This window comes from Cyanistes caeruleus, chromosome 11 (genome assembly GCF_971803275.1).
Source record: "Cyanistes caeruleus chromosome 11, bCyaCae1.hap1.1, whole genome shotgun sequence".
Lineage (NCBI taxonomy): Eukaryota > Metazoa > Chordata > Aves > Passeriformes > Paridae > Cyanistes > Cyanistes caeruleus.
The window spans coordinates 13,288,947-13,303,037 of NC_141711.1; the positions used below are offsets into that span (position 1 = coordinate 13,288,947).

The window sequence follows — 14,091 nt, forward strand, 5'->3', positions numbered from 1 at the left end:
TACTTCATCATCACAACTTATAGCACATCTGCCGTCGAGAGATGCACACTAGAGATGATATAAAAAAATTAATGAAATATTTTCAATTTTTATTGGATGACTACAAAATAAAAAAAAAATATATATTCATATGAGAAAAATTTTAAAGGAATTGATATTGATTACATCTTTATCTAAATTAATTCTAAAAATGACCAGCAAACTTTTGAATCATTCACCAAATGCATTCCGTTCCTCCCTGCAGAGAAAGGGCTCATTCACACGGTAATTTCAGCTGCTTTAAATAACACAGTCTCCTCCATACTCTAAATCTTTGAGACCATTCATAGATGAGAGAAGATTCTCCAGTAGGGGTGGGGCCAGGGTTTATTTTCTGCAACAGCACAGTTCCAATTGATTCTCAAACCAGGGATGGCATCTCCTAATCTTTAGAAAGTACCTGATTATCCTCTCCAGTGAGCACAAATTCTATCCCTGAATGGTTTAGGTGAAGTTTATTGAACTCTACAAGTACCAACCATCATTCAGGAATGCAGTTTTGTCAATTAATCTGTGTGATCCTACAGTTCCTTAGAGAGAAAACCTATGGGAGAAGTGATTCTGCTATAGCTGGAAACAAAAACCACACTTTTGTTTACTGCTGCACTTTTTCTAGGGGAGAAAAACCACATGCCAGCAAAGTAACTCCTTATGTATTGGGTCCTAAAATTAATAAACTTCCTACTTGCTTCCAAAAATCAAGCAACTGCTCTCCATCTCTAAATTCTTTTCTATATCCAAATGTAAAAACAGAACAAGTCTCCAAATACATTGTTTCTTTACAATAGTTTACCTGTGACAAGATCATTACTTCCACAGTTAAAAACCTGTTGCAAATTCAATGACAAAGAAAACTTCAATTTAAAATATACCTGTCTGCTTGCAGTCCAAAATTTCCGCTGGAAAAATTCAAGTTTCATCTGGATACCTACAGCTGGGAAAGACAAAAATAAATAAATGAACCCAGCAGGCTCAATTCCTTTAGAATGATTCTTTAAAATTAGTCAGGAAGAAAATGTTTCATAATGAAAAGAGAAAGTTAAGCCCTAAAATATAAAACCACAACTAATTAAATTGAAGAGACCACACAGTCATATTTTAAACCATTTAAACAGAAAGATGCTGCTTGTATAATGTGAAGAATACACATGGCAAAAAAAGAAAAAAATCATTCAAATTGCATGTCTCCATAATTAACATCAAAGAACCACAAGTTGAACTAATTTATGTTCACACCAATCTCATTTATATTTTACTGGTACCAATATAAAAGCTGTAGGGAACCCACACAATGTGCTTTCTACTGAAACTCATGAAGATTTGCTGAACTAACATGAAAATGTTGGTTAACACTTCAAGTGATGATTTGTTTTGAGGTAATTTAGTCCACAAATTATCAGTGGAACACAAGAAGTATTAAAAATATATTTGAAAAAATGAAAGTTAAGTGTATTATGTGTATTCTCTTAAAAGGAAGCATCTGACAAATATTACTGGGTACAATTTTTTTAAAAAAATTATATTAATAATAAATTGATTGCAATTTTTAAAAATCATTACTCAAGATACTACTGGTTTAAATTACATGATTCTCATTATCTCAGGTGGGATTATGTTTTGTCAAATACCAGTGAACCTTTCTTCCAGCCTAGTCTGATGTTCCTATCGCTGTTTCTACTGAAGAGCAATATATAAAGCACTGAGGTTTGCAGAAGATACAAAAGCAATTGATTCTTCTGGTTTCACCTGCCAAAACTGAGAGAATTCAAAAAAACTTTAGAAGTCTGAAGATCTAACTCCTAGCAAATTCATGGGTTTTTTTAAAAAACAAAGCCTTTAAGTTGTTTAGGAAAACTGAATGAAATTTCATTTATTCATTCCTCCTCTAGGGCCTACAGCCGGAATCATTTAAAAACATATTTACATTTAGATTATTGGTACTTGCTTTTGCAAATGCACACACACTGATGTCATGCACTTATTTGATTTTGTGTTAGCAGGTAGGGAAAAGTATGTGAAATGAAATCTGTAATGGACTGATACAATGGGATGTGAAATTACATAAGGAATTTTCATATTAGAGCAGGTTATAAATATTTTTCTGCTGTCTGTAATTCGTGGATGGTTTTGCTTCAGAGAGTAAGTAGAAAAAATCCAGTTCTCCTTTTGAATAAACACCAGAGGAGACTCTCCAGCTCCATTTTATTATCTAGGAATTAATGTTATGGTCCATGAGAAGATGCTCTCTGACAGCCAAGCAGCACATTTGCTTCATCTATTGCTTGCCTTTGGGCTCATTCCTAGCACACCCTACCTGCTTCTTCTGAAATGCAGGCAGAAAACACACACACACTTTCAGGAACAAGGAAATCACATCACTCCTAGATGTGTGTCAGCATGGGAAGGGTCAATCTCGTGTGCCTGTAACAGGCAGAGATGTGTGGACTGTATCCAGATATTGTTCATTTAAGGTCCTGATAAGCTCAGCCCTTTGGAGTTCACTCTGTTAGAGATACCAGCACCCAGAAAACTGCTATTCTTGAAAAGTGTTAATGAAAGTTAATGAAAGCATAATAAACATTAATTAAAGAGTTAAAACTCTTGTTCTCCCCTAATGAAATTATATGTATATATAGGTTTTGGGCTAGGTAAGCTCATGAGTTCCCACCCACTCTAAATTATCTTATGATTCTGATTTAAGTGTAAATGTTTTGTAGATAAGTGGTAACTTTACAGTTCAGAACCTTCCTTACAAAGAGAGTCAATATGCACAGAATGTTTTCTGTGTCCTGTACAAAACCTACCACATAAAAGAATCTGAAACAGGAACAAGCTAATTACAGCAAAACTCATTTGTAAATTGTGTGCATGTTTCACTGAGTCACAATGGAATGTTGCAGCATAGCAATGCTATGGAAATTTCATTTCATAGAAATGCTGGGATTGATTTCTATGAAATGCAGAGCATCCCTCTCCATGAGCATGAGAAGGGGCAGCTCCAGGTTTGGTTTCATGGTAGCAGCTCTAAGATTTTGATGCTTTCTTGGACAGACTGTGAGGGAAAATAAAAGACAGTGAGGAATATTGGGGTTGCTTCCACTTGAGCAGATTGAAAATTTCAGCAGCAGGGTAACTTGTGCAGAAACTGAAAGTACAGGCATTATTAATTTAGCTACTGCCAGACTTCAAAAAGAAATCAGTTTATTTTTCTACCTAACTTTGAAAGAGTTGTATCACTCATCTCTGAGGTACAATGCCATTAAAGATGGTAAAACAGAAACAATCCACTCTGGTCAAGGTAATACAGCACGACAACAGCAACATTTTAACATATTCCTCTTGCAATTCCTCAATTATAGTTTTGAAATCCTTGGGCTTGGTATTAAATAATGAACTACTACATGATGTCAACTGCATGATGGCTGCACTTGATTTATGGTTGGGCCTGATGATCTAAAGGGTCTTTTCCCATCAAAATGATTCCATGATCTCTACCTGTGCCTGCAGGGCAGGAGGAGAGAACATATCTCACAAACACGGCACGCTGAAAGCAGCATTAGGCAGGTTTTTTAGTGGTCTATATTAATATGAGATTTTAATCTCACAGTTTTGTTTTATTTACACATTGTTCCTTGCACAATTTCACACAGGAACTTCCCTTCCTTGAATGAGTAGCTTCTAAATATTCAATATCCTACATAATAAAGGAAAATTACTAACAGTTCCTAAAATTCAGCTGAAAATTATTTGAATGCCTCCAGATTTGAAAGAATTAACAGTATTAATGTATAAGAAAATTATTTTCTTTTCAACCCCTTATGTGATACTAAAGCCCTTTTGCAGATTTTTCCCTCCTGAGCTTTTCAAGGACTTTGTGACTAGAAGATTACCTTTTCATTTTTTTGGTCTGGTCATTTAATGCCATAAGAGCTATTCCAATACACTTCAAAATGTTTTTGAGCCAATATACTCTCCTGAGCAATCCCTAATCCTTCAGCACTTGAGAACTTCAGAATAAAATATCTATGCTCCAAGCCACCCAATATTTAAATCTGTGTTTTACCAACTGTCTACATGAAGGGGGAAAAGGAAACAGGAAAACTTCAAAATTCTATCTCCCATGTCACCAATTCCTGTTTTAGCCTTCTGGGTGTAACAACTACCACAGAGGTTTAGATTAAAAAACTAAAATTGCACTGAAAATTTTCTAAATATTGTTCGGGAAAGTATCCAGATAATTGCCACAAATAACAAAAACTCTAACTGCCCTTTGTGTGGAACATAGACTTCAAAGTAGAAAGTTTTCTTCCACATTTGCAGGCTTGGTTCAACCAAAATGGCCAAAGGATAAAAACTGTTCAGACAGGGAAAAATGAGTTTTGTGTTCACTGTTGCCTTTTCTCTAATGTCACAGAGGAGGGTGGGCTGGAGCTGAGGGCAGGCAGGAGAACCTGAGACTGATGGGAGTTGATCGAGGGGTATTTTGTGTTATGGAACACAAAATGTATCATTTCAAACGAATATTGCAAATCCAATTTTCTGTTTTAATCACAGTAACAAATTTACTTGGGTGATGCAAATAAAACCCTTTAATTCTGCCTATGGAAAACAGTTATTAACTCCCTGAGATTTCTTCTCTCTGCTTAATAAAGTGGCTGCTATTTTTGTAGTGCAGACCCTATGAAATAACAGATGGTTGAAAACGACAAAGTTAAATTCTTGGCTCAGTGATAATTATTGTTAAATAAGTAATTTCCTTGTGCATTGATTCCATGGCTGAAGGTAATATTTTACTCTCTCAGTGGGTTGCTTTCAGGATGGAAGTACTGGGAAGTGCTGAAATGGTACATGGCTCAGGGCTGCTTAGTATCAAGGCAAACATGAAGGAAAACAAATAACTACTCAGAATAGATCAGGGTTGTGTTCATTTCAGTCTCCATGGTTAAGCAAACAGACAGGAAGATAAGGAAATCCTTCCTCAACAAATTACTTCTGTGCAAAGAATTAGAATCCTTCTTAGGTTCTAAGTAAAAAGAATAATTTCCTACTTAAAATAAGAGAGGAAAATAGATTAGAGTGATTTATTTCAGGCAAGAGAGGAACTGAGTCTCCCTACAAACCTGACAAATGGATTCCAAATACATGATTATAGGAAAAAGTAGCAAAAGCTAAAGGGATTTGCATTCTCTGAAATATCTATATACTATAACACTATATATAAGCACTAGATCAGCAAGGTTACAAAAATATCTCCATTCCTTTTCCCACAGAATACAGTAGAGATTAAGACTCTCTCTCATACATAAAAGATGCCTAAAATCTTAAGGACATTTTGGCCTCCTATTTCTGATGGAATTATCTTAAATGAGGTTTAACTTGGCTTCAAAATAAGAAATGTTGAACACAGACTTGAAGCAGGATTATTTTTCAATATGTATCACCTTTGAGTATTGAGCTTAAACTCTCTAAGATCCTCTTCTTTCTCCCTAATAGTACCAGCTCTGATTATAATCTTTTAAAATATAAAATAACTACATGTGAAATATTCCAGAACACATTTAAATATTTTTTAGAAGTTGATTTCACTTCTATTTTTTCACTTCTGTTTATACTACAAATCTGTTTCAGTCCAAAATCCATCTTCAGCATTTAGCTCAGGGAAAGGAGACACTGACTCTACACCCCACTGCACGATCCTCAAAAATAAACACCATAACTGTCAAGAACAGCCAATACAGATTAATAGAAGATGCCCACCACTAAAGGTGGTAAAAAACCTTGCAAGACATTGCTGTTTTATGTAGCATGGTTAAAAAAAAAATCTAGATATTTTTCTCCCCTCAATTCCAGGACGTCTTAGCTAACAAATTAGAGGTATTACAAAAGGAACTCTCTATAATATAATTATGTAGACATTATGATAGACAATAATACAATTATGTAATAAATACCATAGTTATGCTTCAGTATCACCCAACATAGCTGCACTCTCAGTGGCAGTCATTCCTAAATCATATTCAGGATATATAAAAATGTGAACAAGCACTTATGAATTTGGCACTTCCCAGACTGCTTCTGATCCCAGGTTCAGTTTTTTTGCACAGAAAAATGAAGTCTCACCTTTCCAAACTTCACACTTCATTTAGTTTCCTTCTCAGTGATCCCTGTTATCTATAACTTCCTCCTCTCACCCCTGCTCATTGTTTTCAGTTCCTCTCTTCAAAGAGAAGATCTTCAGAATTATATTATAACATGAAACATTTATTAGCTTTATTACCTGGAATGGCTGACCCTGATGCAAACACCCCCAAAAATTTAAATAAATAAAAAGCCTGAGAGTTTAAGTCTGGCTATTTTTTAATGCACTGAAAACACAAACCTATGCCTGAAAACATTGGGCAGTCTCAGTCCTGGGTGGTGACACCAGCCATCCTCATAGTGAACTGTTATGAGTAGTCTGTGATAAAAGGGCAAAGTTGACAAAAAATGGGCCAAACTACTGAGCAGTTCTACCCTTTCTTCTGATTTTCTTATGACAAAGTATGGTTCCTACCTCAGCAAAACTCAAGTATCTGTTATACATTTGGATAAGATGTTATTATTTTTCAGAAACTGTCCTTTGCAGTGTGCTGGTTGTATTGTGCTTTTCTTATAGTTTATTATTTAACTCAGGGACAATTTCTAATGATTTCACAACTTTCTTTGTTGTTTCTTGACATGGAACCTTCTTGTTTTCTCTACAATATGTGTATTGCATGTTTAAATACTTTAAAATTACTTTTAAAATAATTTTAAAGTACTGTAAAAAGCACTTTACAAATATTTTATTATTCAACCCTTTGAAATCCATATAAATGTGCACCTACCTTTTCCATCTCAGTTGGAGCTACAGAGCCTGGTATAGTGTCAAATACAAAATATCTCAAAGTGCAAACTGTCACCTAGCTTTGGATACTAAACAATAAGCTGGAAAAAAATCTTGTATTATTTATGGTATCTTACCCTTTACCTTTTCGTCATCAAGTGAGTGGAATGACTGCACATACAGAGACATTTTTAAGTCCTATTTAATTACTGTTTTTTTATGTGAGACAGTTTGAACACACAACACAAAGACTGCTTCCCTCATCAGAGCTACTGTGATGCAGAACGTAAATGAGTGAATTGTCTTTAAGTGGGCAGTGGAAAGCTCTGTCTCTTTACTCACAAACCTCAAGCCTGCTACTTTCTTCCAGAAGATTTTTAGAATTAGTGATGGAGATGATTGGGCACATGGAGACTACCAAGACAGAAGGAAGCAGCAGCAAGTGGTGTTTCCTGGAGGCCAAGCTCAGGCAGAACGGGAGGAGATGCTGGGAAGTTGATGTGAGGCCAAGCTGAAAGGGGAGCAGGATGATGATTGCTGGGAGGCCCAAGTTCATCCAAACCCAAACCACCAGGGAAAGCTGAAGGGCTTGGTTTGCAGCCAAGCCCTGACAAACCCAACTGTGGAGGGCAGTCTGTGAACATCATCATAAACCAGACTCCCTCTGACTCCCTGACACACATCTTCCTTCTGGAGGACTAATGAAGCAGCAGCAGGAGCAGGAGGAAACACAAAAAGGATATAAATTGAGTGTAAACAGAAAAAAACTATAGACACTGGTGACAGGAAGTCCATTGCCTTTGCAAGAATCTTCAGAGGGGATCTTGGAGGGAAACAGGTTATCTGTAAATCATCATTGAGACGATCATCCTGCATCCCAAACTTTACAGGACAGCAGCCAATGTGATGCCAACACTGTGACAAAGGCTCCCACAGCAATCTGCTCACTTACCCCATGAAAAACTTTGAGTTCCAGGAGCAAAGCTCAAGGGAGGGACTTTACTTCCATCTGTAATTAATAAAAAACCCCCAAAACCCTAAAACAAACCTCCCATAAGCCCTGGGCATGCAAATTTACACTAAGTATGAATTTACACTTTGCTGGAAAGGCAGGTGCCATGCTCCTGAGGAGTACAAGGAACACAGTGACAGCAGAAAGGAGTGACTGAGATGGCCCAATTTGAAAAGGGAGAGGCAGGGCCCAGCTCAGCCCTACCTGGTGTCTGGAGGATCCTCCCTATGACTTTTAGAAAATGCCTGACACCTACTGACACCTGGCTCATTCCATTGTCAAAAGAAAAATAGAACGGAAGCTAAAAAAAATAAAAGAACAAAAGAAAAGAAAGCTGAGTAGTACTACTTTTAGCCTCATGAAGTTTCAGCAGCCTGCAGAAACAAGGCAAGAATCATCACAGAGGAAACTCTGCTGGTGGCAAAGCTTTTATGAATTCCTACGAGCCTTCAACTTTCTTCCAGCATTTCCTAGCACAGCCACTGCTCTGACAAATAATTCTGAATTCCAACGCTACAGGAAGCATGTGAAGATTGAAATCTGACCATAGTAATGATAAAATAATGAAGCAGTCAGGGTATTTTTATAACTCCCTAACCATTTTTTAGTTTTATAGGGTTTCCTTGCTATTTGAGTACAACCCATGACTGAAACGAAAAATAGGAACAGTATGTATTTGTAAGCACTTTTATAAATCTTAAGGGAAGATCCAGGACTTGTCAAGGTCTCAGAAAAAGCTTTACTTCTCACAGCTGACGTCCTAGTCTAGAGGAGCATAACCAGACTACCTTTCCACCTCAGCCAAAGGGCTGTGGTTTCAAGCTGGCAATTAAGGAACCCTAAGAGGTTCAAAGTCCAGACTAACAGCCAGAAATTAGGATGTTTATCTGAATATCCTGTGACCGGATTCTCTTAGGATATATAAGACTTTCTGCTTCCACTTGTGACTAAAACACAACACATTCAAGCCTTAATCATATTTTATTTGCAGACTTGATTCTGGCCATTACCTGAGCAGGTTAACAAAAAAAATATGTTTCTATATTTCTCAGCATTGTGAGGAGTCTGATCTCAGACATGGGCAAAGCTTCTGTTGTAATTTCCAAAGTGGTTTACCCCTCCCAAACTGAAATCCTGTCATAGCAGAACGGGTACAAGTTGTCCTATTGCCAGACACAGAATACTTCAGATGAGACATTAAAGATAAATATTATGGCATCCACTGCAAAGTGAACTCACGAGTTCTCTGTCCAGTTTGTCTCCTGATGGTTCAATGCCCCCCACCACAGACCTGGGGCCCCAGACAGATTTTGGCCCCAGATTCTCCTGGTACCAATCCTTGCAGGGGAGGGATCTGACCAAATCCGATATTTCCTGCCTACAGAACGCACAGAGCACCAACCACTCCCTCTCTTCTGCTGTCACTGGGGGATTTGTGTCCATACAAGGTCTATGAATATATGAAATCTCATTAGTCAAAGCAGGCTTGGGACACTGAATGAGCAAACACTGACATTTTATCAAACCACATCATTTGGAAATAAGTCTTGGATCTCTCATTTACTGAGTTATAATAACAATAATGGTGATAATCCCTACAAACTGTTTGTGCTATACTGTGATTGGCAAATTACTTTGAATTACTGAAAATATGAGTCATGTTACTTGAAGTCAAATAATACATCAGAAGGACCTCATAATGAATAAAACTCTCCAGCCTTTCAACACCATATCTACTGGATGATTCATAAGTCAAATGTTTACTGCAATGCTCCAGAACAGTTCTCATGTTTTTATTTTTCTAAGATCACGACTTCAATCATGCTTTTGTTGTTCAACCACGTGGTGATAATCTACAGCTTTAGAAAAGGATAAAAAAATTACATGTCCCAAAGATTCAGTGCACATATTTTTATGTGTTTGAAATTAGGTAATACCATGGTATTCTGCAGTTGCAAGTACAAAGAAAATAACACTGGTGGATTTGCAACCTGATTTCCTTTTGTGTCTTTTACTGAACAAGCTTTAAAAAGCAATAACAGCAAAAAGATACAGATGTTAAACTTTTCTATGAATAGTATTATCAGCAAAAGCAGATTTGTTTGCCTGCTTTTTTCATTTTGGGATCAAAATTGTATTTTTATTAAATATCTGTGTAGAAAAGAACACAGTTGCATGTGGATTCAGCAAAATAGGAGTTAGCATTTGAGCTGTAAGCTGACATTCTTGAAAACTCCTGAACTGGAGGTTTAAACCATGTCAGGAATGGAAAGCAATCTTAGACTAACAACACTGAGATTTTCCAGGATACTGAAATACAATTTTTTTTTCTCTTTCATCTTCTCCTACTTTTTAAATAAAAAGAAATGCCATCTTTCAAGATGTATTCAGTATATAACAAATACCTTTTGAATGTCAATTTCTAAAACTAAGGATTAACACTGGCTGTAATTGGAACATTTTCATATTTAATTAAATTTCTTTCATAAGAAAATTTTATTGTCACAATTTTGAAACACGGCCAAGAAATATTAACTAGACCTCTCAGCAATGACTTGTACTGGGGAAATAAATTTCCCTCTGTAATAAGGAAAACAATTTATCTTTTGCTTTATTTAATGTGTAGAAGTTCATGCCCATGAACTGGAAAGTGGCTAATGCCATCCAAGAGGCCAAGCAATCAGGGGTGGAATGACAGTGTTCTATTTACTTGCCTTACCAGGATTCAGAAAAAATAAGAACTCAACATTTTCAGAATTTCTACATAAGCCTGCATAGGTGCCAGCAAAAATGGTTGCTTGTGGCTGATCTGGTGACTATTCATGTATTGAGAAATGTTTTCATATTGCTGAAAATTAGCCAACAGCTTCTTTTCTTTATTAGAAAGAGTTGGAATCACCTCTTTAAAGCCACAAAATACAAAGAACAATATATTGACCAACTTATGACCAAATACAATATTAATAAATGTTTTTAATTGATACTTCAAGAAAAAAAAACCCAAAGAAATAAGGCTTTTAAAAAATGTTGAGACTGATAAAATTAAAAGGCACTGACACACTTTTAAAGTTTTTAATAAAATGTCAACATTGTCTGAGATCTGTGTGCCAAGTTATGGCCATAAGTGAACTCCTCTGGGTGAGTTATTAACTTCTGGAAATAGTGTAAGTGCTGACATGACTTTCACAATAAAAGTACAAATGGACCATACTTACTTCACATAAACTGCTATCCAGATGCTTCAACAAGTAGTTCTATTATAATTTATATACTAATGATTAGCAGGATTTAGCTGTCAATGCAGTCTTAAGGCATATTTTAGAAGTATAAATTGGTACATTTTGAGGGAAATCAATATAATGGGCACCAAATGTAATCCTCTTTAATGTAATAGCTTTGAAATAAATCAGGAAGGTTTCTGAAAGGGAGCTGTCTGATTATAAATTAAACTAAGGATTTATCATACAAAATAGCTTCTCTTTCTAATTAGTTGCCTGATAGGTGCAAACTCAGCTGAGGCCTTTGCCTGGGAGGTGTTGAGCGCTGCCAATGCCCACTGGAGTCTGGGAGCGTTAAGGGATGCCCAGCACAGGATGAGAACACAAAGCTGCTTCCAGAATGGAGCTCTGGAGAACACAAAAACCCTCAAAACTCTGCTCAAAGAAAGGACTCTTGGCAGGACTACCCAGAGATTGTGCTGCTGTATAGAGGCAAACCTATTCTTGACGTACAGGGAAAGTGAACCTTGCAAAGGCCAGGTTTTTACAGCTGCTGGGGCACATACCAAGGCAGGCTGGTCCTGATGGGCTTTCCAGGAGCACACACTTCACACTGCAATCAGTAAAGGTTGGGCTGTAATTCTGAAGTCTGTATCATATTTCTAGGCATCAAAATAACTTTGAAATGCCACTTTCCAAAATTTAGACATTTATAAATGACAGAGGTTCTCCTAAAAGTTCTGCTAAAATACATTTATAAAACATATTTAATTTTCTAATTAAGGCAAATTCAATCAATTCTTTCTTTTTCTGCTGTTTTACAAAAAGAATGCTTGAGCATAATTTCCAGAATTAACAAATCTCAGCATATCTACAATGGAAGCAAATATTACATTATTATTATTTTATTATTATTATTATTATTATATTATCTTCTTCATTGTCTCATAGTACAGGGCTGATGTGCCCTATACTAAGGGAAAAGCCTTACTTACTTTTACTTGAAATAAAAGAAAATCAAAACCACACATTAGAGATTCAGTAAATTATAACGAACTCCCATAAAGTGGATTTAAACAGATTTAGTTTATATTCCTACATAAATTTTTGTATTAAAATGGCACAAATGGCCTCAGAAGGCAAAAAAAGAAGGGTCTCTCACAAGTTTCCCTGCTTTATTCTGTTCTAAAGTGCAGGTAGAAAGCATCTATGGGGATGAAAGGCTCTGACTCCTGCATGTGTACAGATACTTTTATACTGTGTTGACTTCACAACTAAGACTCATTTAATTAATTGAGTTTAGACTGTAGTGCTGATTATTCTCATATCCACAAATCAGAATGTTAACTGAGTTTCCATGGAAACACTATATGTCCCTGTTTTCCTTCTAGACAAGGCTATGCCTGTTTAATAAGTTTGCTGAGGACAACATGTTTTGTTTAAGTTACATTAACTGGAGCCAATACTTCCTAATTACATTACCAGAAGAAACATTTACAGCAAAGCTTCTGCCATGGGAAACTCTCCATTGTTCAGCCCATCTCTGAAAAACAGGAAATATCAGCATGGCCATTGCTTAAAATGTGTTAACTGGTCTTTCATGTATAAAATAATTTCTTTTATAAAATGACAGCATTTCTCATATTTTATAATATTAATATACAAGGAAATAATCACATGGAATCTGGACTTCTGTGACACTTCCATCAGAGAACATCTGCCCATGAAGACAAGGTAGGCCCAGGATCTGAAGAACCGAAGGCTTAGGGCTGTTCCTGGTCTAAACATACCCTATAAATAGGAAATTAAAATCAACCAGATTCTCTTCTACAGAGAGATTTTTTCCCCATAAATTTAGCCTAACAAGAACTCTAGAAACCCAAATCTGACAGGCGCCATCAATCTGTCCAAAAAGGTGTAAAACATTTTGAAGCTTTGAGTGGAGTATTTTGTTCACGATTTCATAATATTCTTATATAGAACACCAGAAAGGATGTGCTGTATTCACACTTGCAGTTTACATCCTGTGTTGATGGAAGGGTGATACATTTCCCTAAGATTTTAGGAGAAGAACCAGCTTCAAAGTCTTAATTAGGAATATTTAGAGATGCCATAACAAGAGTGCTGTGACAGTACAATGAAGGGGACTGTAATAAACAAGGCTTTTTACTTTTTCTGTTTAAATCTGCACTATGATGCAAGTGAAATGTTGTTCTACATGAATAATTTCACCCAAGTTCCATTTAGACAAATTATTACAGAAAATCAAGCATTAGGTAACTCCCATTTCTTTCTCAAAACTTTTTCATGTTTTCAATGTAAGAAAGTCTGCAGAAGTTCTAAAACATTTCTTTACTCCAAAGCTAAGAGAGCAATATATAAAAGTATGACCAGCTGATGGCATATAGAAAAGTAGAGAGTGTTTAATTTCCAAAGAAAGCCTGTACTACAACTGCTGGAAATCCAAATGTTCACTTTAGTGCCTATGTTTGAACACATCTCCAAATCACCACAAACTACAAATTACAGAGTACTCTGCTCTTTCTTCTTTCTAACAAGTTTATAGAAAAGATACTTGTAGCAGTAACTAAAGAAAACCATTTAAGGTCCTAATGACCCCAGAAAAACTCGAGGTATGGAAATTATTATTTCACTAAAGTAGGCACACAATTCATAAACTTCACCCTCTAGAAGCAGTCAGCCCACTTCTCCCACAGAGCACTTTGAGAAGGGAGAAGTCAGCAGTGCTGTTCTCTGAACACATCTATTCTAACTCTGCAGAAACACAGAGATGGAGAGGAAATGGACACTGTCATTTTGAAAAGGGAAAAGGATAAAAAGTTTCAGCCAAAATATGAGTAACCAAGCTCAGCCCTGCCATTATATTCCAAAATAACAGGCCACTGAAGGAAATAAAAGCAAATAAAGATGAAAACACACCCTTTTTGCTTAAGACA

General features: G+C 36.2%; 1 protein-coding gene across 2 annotated transcripts in view; it reads right to left on the bottom strand.

Annotated features, from left to right (window-relative positions):
* The window catches only part of CACNA2D3 (calcium voltage-gated channel auxiliary subunit alpha2delta 3), a 413,270-nt gene that overhangs the window by 40,621 nt on the left and 358,558 nt on the right, over positions 1–14,091 (bottom strand). For both annotated transcript variants that reach the window (XR_015275129.1, XM_086846678.1), the window contains 2 exons: positions 912–973; positions 4–48 (listed from right to left, as the gene is read on the bottom strand). Coding sequence is in view for 1 of the 2 variants with exons in the window: in XM_086846678.1 (XP_086702804.1) it covers positions 4–48; positions 912–973 (107 nt within the window). In the remaining variant the exon portion in view is untranslated. The remainder of the gene's footprint in view (positions 1–3; positions 49–911; positions 974–14,091) is intronic.